The sequence below is a fragment of the Oryzias latipes genome, chromosome 1 (assembly GCF_053564925.1).
Source record: "Oryzias latipes strain Hd-rR chromosome 1, Olatipes_Hd-rR_3.1".
In the NCBI taxonomy this organism is placed as follows: domain Eukaryota; kingdom Metazoa; phylum Chordata; class Actinopteri; order Beloniformes; family Adrianichthyidae; genus Oryzias; species Oryzias latipes.
Window position 1 is genome coordinate 33,881,086 of NC_136237.1, and position 11,507 is coordinate 33,892,592.

General features: G+C 40.0%; 1 protein-coding gene across 2 annotated transcripts; it reads left to right on the forward strand.

The window, feature by feature from the left end:
• Positions 1 to 129: 129 nt before the first annotated feature.
• On the forward strand, positions 130 to 6,753 carry znf207b (zinc finger protein 207, b). 2 transcript variants are annotated; one of them, XM_023955456.2, is made up of 11 exons: positions 134 to 346; positions 798 to 924; positions 1,008 to 1,146; positions 1,253 to 1,426; positions 1,805 to 1,880; positions 1,995 to 2,056; positions 2,310 to 2,449; positions 2,673 to 2,771; positions 4,217 to 4,459; positions 4,834 to 4,993; positions 5,979 to 6,753. In XM_023955456.2, exons 1-11 carry the CDS (start codon positions 306 to 308, stop codon positions 6,128 to 6,130), a joined length of 1,413 nt encoding a protein of 470 aa, XP_023811224.1. In that variant the 5' UTR covers positions 134 to 305; the 3' UTR covers positions 6,131 to 6,753. The 2 variants fall into 2 exon arrangements, with proteins under 2 accessions (XP_023811229.1, XP_023811224.1); XM_023955461.2 differs by lacking the exon at positions 2,673 to 2,771 and having other exon boundaries at positions 130 to 346.
• The last annotated feature ends 4,754 nt before the right edge of the window (positions 6,754 to 11,507 follow it).

Below are 11,507 nucleotides of genomic sequence, written 5' to 3' on the forward strand. Positions count from 1 at the left end.
GTTCACTGGTTTATTTACTGTCATACTTGTAAATTCATCTAAACGTTTACTCAAATTTTACATTTATTTAAAAAAAAATTAAACTACTAATAAAAAAAAATTAAATAAAAGAAGACCGTGCTTCCTGGTTGTCAAAGGAGGGGCGCGTCTCTGACGTCTACCGTTTTGTGGAGCTGCGTCGTCTGACTTCCTTTAGCATAGCGCCATTTTCGTCCTTGTCACGAGACTACATCATGCTTCTATCAAACAGATAATAGGATTAACATCGATCGTTGGTTGACCTATTCCTTCATTACTTTTATAAAATGGGAAGAAAAAAGAAGAAGCAGATGAAACCATGGTGCTGGTATCCTTTGGACTGGATGGTTATTCGGTCCCAGAGTGTTTCCGTGTCACTGTTAGCTCGACAAATACAGGCCTCGGCTAGCTTGACGGTTTCGTCTTTTTAAGCTAATGTGAATAAAACCTCGATTAGTTCTTCATTTATTAAGTCCAGTATAATTGTTTGACTTTATCTGTAAGAGTTGGGGGATTTTTGCTCGTGTATTTTCGCTAGTTTAATCAGTGACTGTACCTAAGAAATCAAGTGTTACATCTGAATGTAGCTAAGCTTTAGCCCCCGGCTAGAAGCTAACATGCTACCTTTAAACTTCACTTCATCATTTTCGGATTAAATTACAGTTGAGAGAACGCCTGCTTTATTAAGAGTTCGTGTTTAATTTAGTTCTGGTTAATCTCGGGCTCTTCATGCTGTGTATTTAACATAAAAGAAATCATCCTTAACTGTAATTTTAAAGGTATTGTAATCGAGATTTTGACGATGAAAAGATTCTCATTCAGCATCAAAAGGCAAAGCATTTTAAATGCCATATTTGCCACAAAAAGTTGTACACCGGCCCCGGCTTGGCTATTCACTGCATGCAGGTATGAAACTCAGAGCTGATTACTTTTTCTGTCAAAGAGTTATTACTGTCGTGGTGATCATGACCCCTACTTTTGTGTTTCAGGTGCACAAAGAGACAATTGATAGTGTTCCAAATGCAATCCCTGGAAGAACAGATATTGAACTGGAGATCTACGGCATGGAAGGAATTCCAGAGAAAGACATGCAAGAAAGACGGAGAACTTTAGAACAAAAATCTCAAGGTTTGTTTATCATTTCTACTTACAAATGTGGAATTATCTGTGCGGGTATTTAAGTTTTACCATCATTTCTAATGCAGCGCGTAAACATTTTCTTTAACTTTTACAGAGAGTCAGAAGAAGAAGAACAATCAAGATGATTCTGATGAAGATGACGACGATGATGACGCAGGACCGTCAGTTTCACAGGTTCCTGCTGTCGCGCCCCAGGCGTCTTATGCTGTACCAATGACACAACCGGGGATGCCACCTGTGGCCGGTGTTCCTCATGCAGGATACCAAGGTAACGATTCAAAGAAAACATGTATTCATTTGGTTTTTAATAAATAAAAAGGGCTCATCTGGAGTTTAGACTAGAGAGGTGTGTTTGCAGCTTACATCTGTTACAATTAGTCCTCTTGTGTAAAATCAGAAACTGAAAATATTCTCAAATAAAGCTAGAAGTAATATTTAATTAAGATTAACCAATGATTTTCGTTTAGAAACAATAATACGTATTCATTTAATGTTTTTTTGATGTAATTCAATGTATTTTACTAACTTTTTTGTTTAACTTTGTACCTTCAGGAAGTTATCTGCTTTATAAAAGTAGGCAAGTTTTTTTATGGATTATTTATGTAGTGGTAGATTTAACTAAGGGCATCTTATTACGATTTTACAGGCATGCCTCCCATGATGCCCGGGGTTCCTCCCATGATGCACGGCATGCCTCCTGCTATGCATGGAATGCCTCCCGCGTAAGACTGAATTTATTGTACAATTATTGACATTTTTGTGATATTTTGTTTGATACATCAATAATAGGATTGGTTCATGAGATTTTGTTTAACATGTGTTGTCGTTATTAATAGGATGATGCCAATGGGAGGGATGATGCCTCCCATGATGCCAGGAATGCCAGGCATTCCTCCAGGTAAGGATACTTGCTTTGAATAAGTGCAATAATGTTTTGCTATACCTTGCTGAAACTCACAATTTTACTCTTATTTTATTTTGAATGGTAAATTTCAGTCGAAGTTGTACATTTTTGCTATTTTTTAGTTCAGCTGATTGTAGGAGGCATCCTCTAAAATTGGACAAAGATCAGGAAAACTCTGAATATATTTTTGAGTTGTCCACAGACAGATGCAGATACAGATGTTGATTGTGTTTGTTTGATTGCTCAGCAATGCCGCCTCACATGGCTCCAAGACCAGGGATGCCGCATGTGGCTCCAAGCCCCGCTGCAGGACCAATACCCAGTCGACCAGCGGTGCCAGTGACTCAGCCGGCTGTCGCCAAACCACTTTTCCCCAGCGCAGCACAGGTTGGTGTCGTGCAGCCATGTTTACTCACAAAATGTTGAAAAATAAAGTTTCTTGGCTTAAGCTAACTTTTTGCTTTCTCACCAACCTTTGACCTCGTTTCTGAACTGCGTTCTCCTGTTTGTTGTCCCAATCATGTCAATCAGAGCCACATTTTAGCTGGATTTATTCAAGACGATGTTCACGTTTTTACAATCCTATAATCTCATTTCCACCATGCTGCAGATGGGCTCTGGTGTTCACAGCAGCACAGCAGCTGTGTCCTCTCCACCTGCAGACCCTCAGTCTGCCTCTTCCCAGCATCCCTTTCGTAACATGCCACAAGTACGCTCACAGGCAGGACGATGACTGTGGCAGCTGCATGTTGCATAATACGTTTGCCTGGAAGCTCTGAAATCGATCTAGATTGTTTGCTTTGCTGTAATTGGCCTGGCAACTTTGAGCGAAAACCTGTGAGCTTTATTTCTGCATGTGCTTTAATGCAAAGTGAGGCATTAAAAAGCTTTAGTATGGGGGTTCTTTGGCACATAAATAAGCTCCTAAGCATGGAATGTGTAGGAAGGTTTTGTGCTTTGAATGAGCTTGAATGCTGCAGTGGTGATAAACTTTATAGTGTCACAAATTCCATTTTGGAAAATCTAAAGGGAACAATTGAAGCGGTTCAAAACAGAAGTCATTTGAAAGTCAAAATGCTTCCGTTTCTGTTGGAATAAGGCTTCATTCATGTAGCCACCGAAATGTAGTGTCTGTTATTAAAAACAAAAGTTTTAATTTACATGGAGCCTAAACTATAATACTGGATCACCTTTGATGTTTTTCAGGCCAAACATGGAGCAAAGTGGGTATTATTAAAGCTCTGCTGATGACCCAAACCAGTGTGGTCATGGTAGTGACTAACCTTCACGTTGCAGTAAAGCTGTCCCTCGATTCTGACGAGGAATAGGCTCTAAATATAACTAGTGATAGGGGAAATCTACAATGTAAGATTAAATGTTTTAAGACTGTAGAACTCCTCACTTTATGCAATTTTCTTCAACTTTGTTGAAAGTTCAAACCTCCATAGAAAAAAAAGGCCAGTATTATAGAACAAACTGAACCCGTTCTGTACAGGAGACGAGGCACAGAGGACAATGATTGACAAGGATGGAGAATGCAATGTGCTGGTAAACAAACAAACAAAAAAATCTGGAAGACTGTGAAAGTTTAAATGGGATTCAGCAGGGGGCAACTGTACCAATAACCAGCCTGTACTGGTGTGTGTTTTTGTGACTGAAGAGAAATGATTTTAGCACAAATTTCATGAAACGTCAACATTTAAGAAAAATCGGTTTTCGGGGGAAAAAAGTCCAGTTTTTGTTTTCAGAAGCAGCATCTGCTGAAATCCCAAACCGGTTCTTACTGCCAGTCGATACAAACCTGTTTACCGCTGGAAGAGTATCACTTTTTTTAGTTTGGATAAGCAAGTAAATACTGAATGTATAAGTGTTTATTATCTGCCCAACTATTAACAGTATTCTATCGTTTCACACTAAAAACTATTGGTTTAAACATTTTTAAAGGCGAACCTCATGAAGGTTTGTTCATTTGAATGGAATGAATGCTCCTCCTTTTCAGTAGTTCCAGGAACACCTGAAACGATTCGATGGGAAGCTTTGCTTCACGTCTGGTCTGAACTTATCCATCGTTGGCTGTTTTTTATTTTTTATTTGCACGTGTCTGTGACTCTTGACCCGTTCTAACCAGAGGGCTGCTTTGTGTTGTTTGCACAGGCCCAGCAGAACGCTCCAGGGGCTGCAGCTTCAAACCCGCTCACCGCTGCGGTCACCGCTGACCCCCCCAAAGCAACATTCCCCGCCTACACCCAACCCTCTGTCTCTTCTTCCTCTGCCTCTTCTAACCCCTCTAGCAGCACTGTGGTCAAACCCCCGGCCACAGTGACCAGTAAGCCCGCTACCCTCACCACTACGAGTGCAACCAGTAAGTTGATCCACCCTGATGAGGATATCTCACTGGTAAGTTGCTTGAGCTTTCTACTTTGACCTTTTCACAGTAAGTAATGATCAGATTAATAGTTTATATGGAGAGGGGCGGGGGCGACGTTTACCTACGTAAAACCGACACGATCAGGATGAAGATGCGGGTTCGATGTTCCTGTAAATGGGAAGTTCCGCATTTAGTCTGTATTTTCTAAATACAACGTAGTCGTTTTTCCTTCTGTGGTTATGTCAAAGGATGATTCTGAACTTGAATATCCTCAGTCTGAAATCAGGGCACGCCAACTTTGGTACCCAATACCTCAACCTTTTTGTGAGTGTTTCGATGTACTGAGAGGGTCCGGGGAAACGTTCTGCCGTCTGAATGTTTGCTTTCTGTGTTGTTCGACCAGGAGGAAATGAAGGCTACGTTACCCAGATACCAGCGCCTCATACCCAGGCCTGGTCAGGCCCTGACTGCTGCTGCTCCCTCTGTGGCAGCCGTGGGCGGCATAATGCCCCCGCAGCAAGGCATGCCCCCGCAGCAGCCCGGCATGAGGCATCCCTTGCATGGTAAGAAGTTGTAAGATCGCTGCAAACAAGTCCTACTTTGATCATATTCTGATCGATTGTAAAAGCATTCCCAGTGGTCTTTTAATTAGGATTATGCCATTTTTAGTTGAAATGATAAAAATAAAAGTAATTGTCGTTTTCTAGGACCAAGTTTCTGCCTCTGAAGAAAAAAAAAATTGGTCTCTGATTTGTGGACGGGACTGTTGGCGCGGAGCAACCCCGCCCTCTTTCCTGTCCCCCATATCCAAGAGTGTAGCATCTCTCTATCATTACTGGTGCAACTAAAATGGCGAGCAGTATTGGGGCTGTTTAGTCGGATTCCAGCTCAGACGAGGAAAACAAATACATGGACCTAGTCGTTTATAAGTACATGCATCAGAATGAAGCAGAGCAGAGAGCTTGTGGGCCGCCCAGTTTGTAACAAATACAACCTTTTTTAAATTACGTTTTTTTTTTTGTCTGCGTCTGATTCACGCCAGTCTCAACAAAGAAATATCCAGAAATGCTATTTTAATCTTAATTTTCTTCATACATGTCCTCCATTATCAGAAAAATGCCTCAATAGTCAGATAAAAACACTCTTTTCTTCAGAGTGGGTCTTTAAATGTTTACCGTACACAGCTGGTCTGAGCAGCTGCAGCCTCCTGTCCCCTCGCATTGTCTTGATTAGTTGCCTCTAAAAACCCCAAAATGAAACTCAAAGGGGACTCGCTGGAACAACCTGCGGCTTCATGTTAGACTTTTCCTACCCCTTTTTAAGTCATTTCTTAGACCCTTTATTTTATTTAGCTTTTAGTAGCTAGTAGTGGGGACTTTTTTTTAAACATTTCTTTCATATTAGATTTTTAATACTGGGGAAAAGGTGCTTTTTTGAATAAGCCACGTGCTAAAGTCCTGATTGCCTAAGCTGAAGTCCAGGAGTGACTGTCTGCATTGAAATAACCCCCCCCCCCCCCCCCCCCCCCCATGTCTGTGTTCTGTCCAGGTCAGTACGGTGCCCCTCCCCAGGGCATGCCAGGTTACATACCTGGAGGGATTCCTCCATATGGGCAGGGTCCCCCCATGGTTCCCCCTTACCAGGGAGGCCCTCCCATGGGTATGAGGCCGCCCGTCATGTCTCCAGCCGGACGCTACTGAGGAAGCAAAGAATTCTTCCACCACATTAGGTTTGAGGCTAACACCTTTCTCTCACCTTTTTCAAACCTAGCTGCAAGCAAAGAGGAGTTAAGATCAGTGGTGATGAAGACGTGTTTTGTTTAAACTCATGGACATTAATTGTAAAATGTTAAGTGAAATGCAGCCAAACAGCATGCAAATACCTAAAGGTTGTTTGGGATCTAATTGATGATGACGTGAGGATATATTCTTTCCCATAGATTTCACTCAGGTTCATTGTGGTGAAGTTTGTAAAAATGATTCATATTTTCTTTTGAAGCTGCTGGAGTAACATGAACATACCAACTTCTTACAAAGGCAAGTTTCTCTTGTAAACCATTTGTTTACTTTAGTGGAGTTATTGAGGCCTTCACAGCATGCATAGATGCTGTTGGACATTTTGTCCCCAACCATGGTTGGTGAGGGTCTCAGTGATTTAAGATGATTCCAACAAAGTAGTGTTCGAGTTTGTGACTCATCAGTCTCTAGCTTTATTCTTCTTTCAGGTTTGTTTTTGTTGTTGTTTCCTGGTTCAATTCAACTTGTATGCATCCTTTGTAATGTTTTATTGATTTGTTGTAATAAAATCCATCTTTGAAACCCAATGCTGGTTTGTCCTGACATACGCGGAGGTGAGTCCTGAAGGTTTGTACCCATGATGCTTCAGTGGTTAGATCGAGTCTGTTCTTATGACAGGATTTCATCATCCAGTTTTTCATAATCTGTGTTCATTTTTTTTTTTTTTTTTTTTGAGTTCACTCCCCCCATCGTCTCTTGACCAAACCCTGAAATTCTGTCCAGAATAAAGTTGTTTTTTTGGGGGGGGGTTTGTTTCGTCCCAAAAATTCAAATTTGTTTGCTGGTATGAAATCAGAGCTGATTGTTAAAAAATATGACAGTTGAACACTGTAACTCATATTTAGATTACTTTGCACAGCGCCTGCGCTACGGGCACACCAGGCGTGTGACACGTGTTTAAGAACGCCCTAAATGCGACTTCTTGAACGAGCATTTAGCCCACAGTGTTCACACAGGACAAGCAGGGAGGGGCGGCTTCTTGTTTTTCTTTTTCTGCTGTTGACTAGCGCATGTCTGCCACTAACGGTGGGAAGAGGCTTGGTGAGAAATGTCAAAGCGGTCTCCCAAATCTAGCTGCAGGTTCTTTCTTTCACAGCTCTATTCCCACACATGAAAGACTTGGTGTCATAGAATTCTAGCTGGGCACAAACCGTAATTATTAATCAATTTACAAAAACATTTGGCACTTCTGTCGCGACCAAATCTAAGTCCCGGATTGGTCAAAGTTCAACCTGGTTTAATATGTGATGTCCAAAACGCCAGAGTTTTGAACGCAGAAGCAACGAAACGTGTGTTTTTTAGACTTTTGCTTGAACGCGCGACGGCGAGGGCGGTGTGAACATGGCTTTACTCTGACGCGCATGAATGCTGTACTGGCAAAACAAACAAACCCAACAATACAACAGGTCTGGGTTCCTCAGTTCTTTAGGCACTGAGCTGTTGTACTTATAGATTTTTTTTCACTGACAAAGATTTGTTTCATACATTCAACCCAACAAAAAAACGGAATGCCGATATTTTTGGTATAAGAATGGCAGTAGGCAGCGGCCTCTAACCGCTGCTTCCATTGGCAGTAAAACTTTCCCATTTCTGCCACAGTACCTGTTCATGCTGCTGGGTGGTTTTGTTTTATTTCTTTTTTTTTGTGTGTTTGTGGTCCATCCTTTCTAGTAATTCTTAAAAATAAAAGGTACTGTCTGCCATAAATCTGTTAAAACTGTTCAGCACGAAGCAGTTTTAAAGGTCAGCAGCTACATTCCATTCTAAGGAGACTAAAACTCCTGAAGGAAATTGAAAGGTGATGTCTGCACATGATCACTCACTGCTTTGCATTTGTTTCTGTCTGTAGCTCATCCATAAGAGGCTTTTCAGCCTTAAAACGCAGTCAGCTGGCATGACAGGTCAGTTACAGCCAGTAAGTACCTGATGTTTGTCACAGTTTGAGTCTTCTCTGGAAACCATGCTCTCTTTGCATTCTTATGTAAATTTCTTACAAGGCTTGAAAGGCGCAGACGGTGAGTTATTACAGGTAAGCCGTCGTCACATCTTTGAGCTCAACTAACCTGGTAAGTAGTTGGACGTTTACCTCTCCTGATGAGTCCCACTCATTCCATTACAAGAATTATTTATTGTAGTTGACTAAAAAAAAAACAATAAAATGGCTGCAGCTAATTCAAAACTCGGCTGCATGTCTTGTAACCCAAAAGGAGCACATTACTCTTATTTTGAAATCTGTGCTGGCTAAGCTTTAGGATGGACTTTTATTTATTTATTTTAGTTTCAAAAAGTCTTAATGGAATTAGACTTTCATATTTTATCTGAACTGCTTTTAGTTTATGATGGTCCAAGCCGTCAGGTCCCAAAGGTCACCAGCAGGTCGAGCGCTGTGGGCCTCACCTGTGGGACGGCCTGCCTGAGGATGTGAGGGCTTCATTCATCTGTTTAGTTTAGTTCCTGTGTTTCCTTGTTGATTTTCTGGACTGTTTTTGTAGAAGGTGAATGTGTGTTGGGCCTTTTTATTATGTTTATTTTTTGTAAAGCACTTTGAGGTGTTGTGTAACAGGAAAATAAAGTTGAATTAGAAATGAGATGCATTTTCCTACAGAAGAGCGCCTACAAACAGATTTGGCCTCATTTAATAAAATTCAGAAGCTTTAGGGAATGGGGTTCCTTTGTGTTTTCTATGATGTTTGCTAAAATAATAAAGATTCTCTGTTTGAATTTGCCCATTTTGTGTAGTGTCACTTATTGCTATGAATGAGCTTTAACAGCTGCCTTTCAGTAAAAGTCCAAACATCTGAAGCATGACTTCTGTTTAAAAAATAAATCTGCATTATGTTTGCTCCCTCGTGTTTTGGTCTCATGACAAATTGAATAGTCAAATTTGATATGATAAATAATTTTTATAGAATCCTTATCTATCCAGACAAAAAAGTTTGAGAAAAATGGTGTCAACTCTTCGTAGTCAAACTTACAATAACGGTAAGTTTAAAGGCCCCACCCCATACCATAACTCTGTGGGGGTTATTCAACATGTTCTTTTAGTGTTAAAGTTGGACAGATGGTGTCAGTCATTGACATCCAAAAGAATTATTTTAGCTCTGAAAATTCAACGATATTCCGTGTCACTTTAATAAATCACCTCCAAGTGTTGCATCATTTCCTGTGTGTTTTTTTATAATAAAAAGAAGGATTCTGGGTCACAGAAAACGGATAAAAAGCATCAACAATGCAAGAAAGTCTAAAATCATTCAACTGTACAACAGCAACATTTAAAATTGTTCATTTGAAAAAACTGCTTTTGATATAAGTGTCCAGTTGAAGTGTTTGTTGTTAATCTTGGTGGGTTATGACACCCCAGAAAAACCATTTCTTACAGTCATTAAGGTCAATAGAAGATATTAAAGCAATTTTCTAGATTTCAGAAAACGAGTCTTAAAATGTTTTTTTATACTTCTTTATGAGTCAGCATTTACTGATGACTGTTCTTTAGGTCTTATTTGAAAGGAAAGTCCTGGTTTTTATTCACTACTTTCATTTTAAATTTGCGACATTAAATGGTCAAAGTGAAACCGAGTAAGGAGAGCATGCGGTGTCAAACTGCAGACATTATGAAATCCTTTGTAAAGCCCACTATTATTTCTGGGTTAATACTTGTTCAAAGCTCAGAAACATCCTACAGGTAAGCAGAGTGCATGAGTACAGCTCACCTCGCTAACAGACTTTCAAAACGAAGCGCTAACAGAAAAATTAATCTACCAATGAAATACCTTTTTTGCACAAAAAGTGCATCTCTTCAACTCATTTCCAGTTGAGGATTCAACAGTTCTCCATCAAAAACCGAACGCTATGCTAAATCATTAAACCCAATTGGGAAAAAGTAATTGTTGCATTCTGCACACCAGTCTGTTTACGTTGAAAGTTTCAAACTATTTCAAACTATACTCCATCCTCACAATTCTATACTGCACCAGTAGAAGGACAGCAGGAGTCTCTGGCAGATGTTGTGCTTCAGCACCCTGAGGAAATCATCTCTGCTGGGCCTTTTTCACTTTTTCAGCCTTTTTATTACAATACATCAGGCTAAATATAAACCAACTGAAAAGTTATTCTTCATTGTTGCTTCTTATTAGCAAATTTAAAAACAGATTTTTCCAAATGTTTAGTTTGTATAAATAATTTAAAAAAAACCATGATCCAAAAATTGTAGTTTGAACCAAAATGTAGGAAAGTGAATCATTTAATCCTTAGATCCAGTCGTTTCAGGTTAAAGTGATGGATGTAAAGTAAAAGAATAAAAAGTCTAACCTTATTTTCTATCTTAAAAATGAGTTACAGACTTTATCAGGAAGTAGAAACTATTTGAAAGATGAAAAACGATGGTCATTGAAAGAAACGAAAAAAAAAATGACTAAAGAAAACTAAAATTAGTCACATCAAGACCTTTTTGAACTGTTAGTACAATCAGAAATATTAGTAACTCAATCAGTTTCTGCGACTGAATCTTGCACCCGTCAACAGGAACTCTCTTCTTCTGTATTTAGAAGATGTTTGCGTTTTGAGTCATAACTTTAGTTTGAAGACCTATAACCTGCAATGGAAACCAAGATTTCAGACACAAAGCAGTGAATTTTGCTCCAGAATGCTCCTGCAGTGTCTTTCTTGGACGGCACAGATTCAGGCCACCCTGTGTCATTTTCAGCAAAGCAGCCCCAGACCATGACAAAGCCTCTTCCATGTTTTACAATAGGGACAATCTTCTTTTGTCATTGTTCTTCACTTCTGCTTCGGTAAACTTGTGTGCTTCGCTAGTCAACATGAAAACCAGTCTCCAGTCTCCATTCCTTTCTGTAAAAGGAAAAAGACGCCAACCATACTCCACTACCAAATCCAAGTCCCTGATTGGTCAAAGCTCAACTGGTTTAACGGTTAAAAGCGTGCCCAATAGTAGAGTCCAAAAACAAACTTGAAGACGTGCGTAGTGACACATAAACGCGAGAGTTATGAGCGCAGTAGCCTGAAACGCATGTTTACGTAGACTTTTCATTGGAATTGGTCACTTGAACGAGCGCTGCCGAGGGTGGTGTGAACACAGAGTTACAGAAAATGTTTCTATCCAGGACTGAACATGTTCTATTGAAGCCGCTTTTGAGTTTGTTTATCAGAAAAACACTTTTTGGCTCAAATTATCTTCAGGAAAGAGAAGCCAAACACATCCTGCTCAGAGACCTGCTATGACCACTGTTTCCTAATAGATGTACTAATGTTCAGATGTATATAT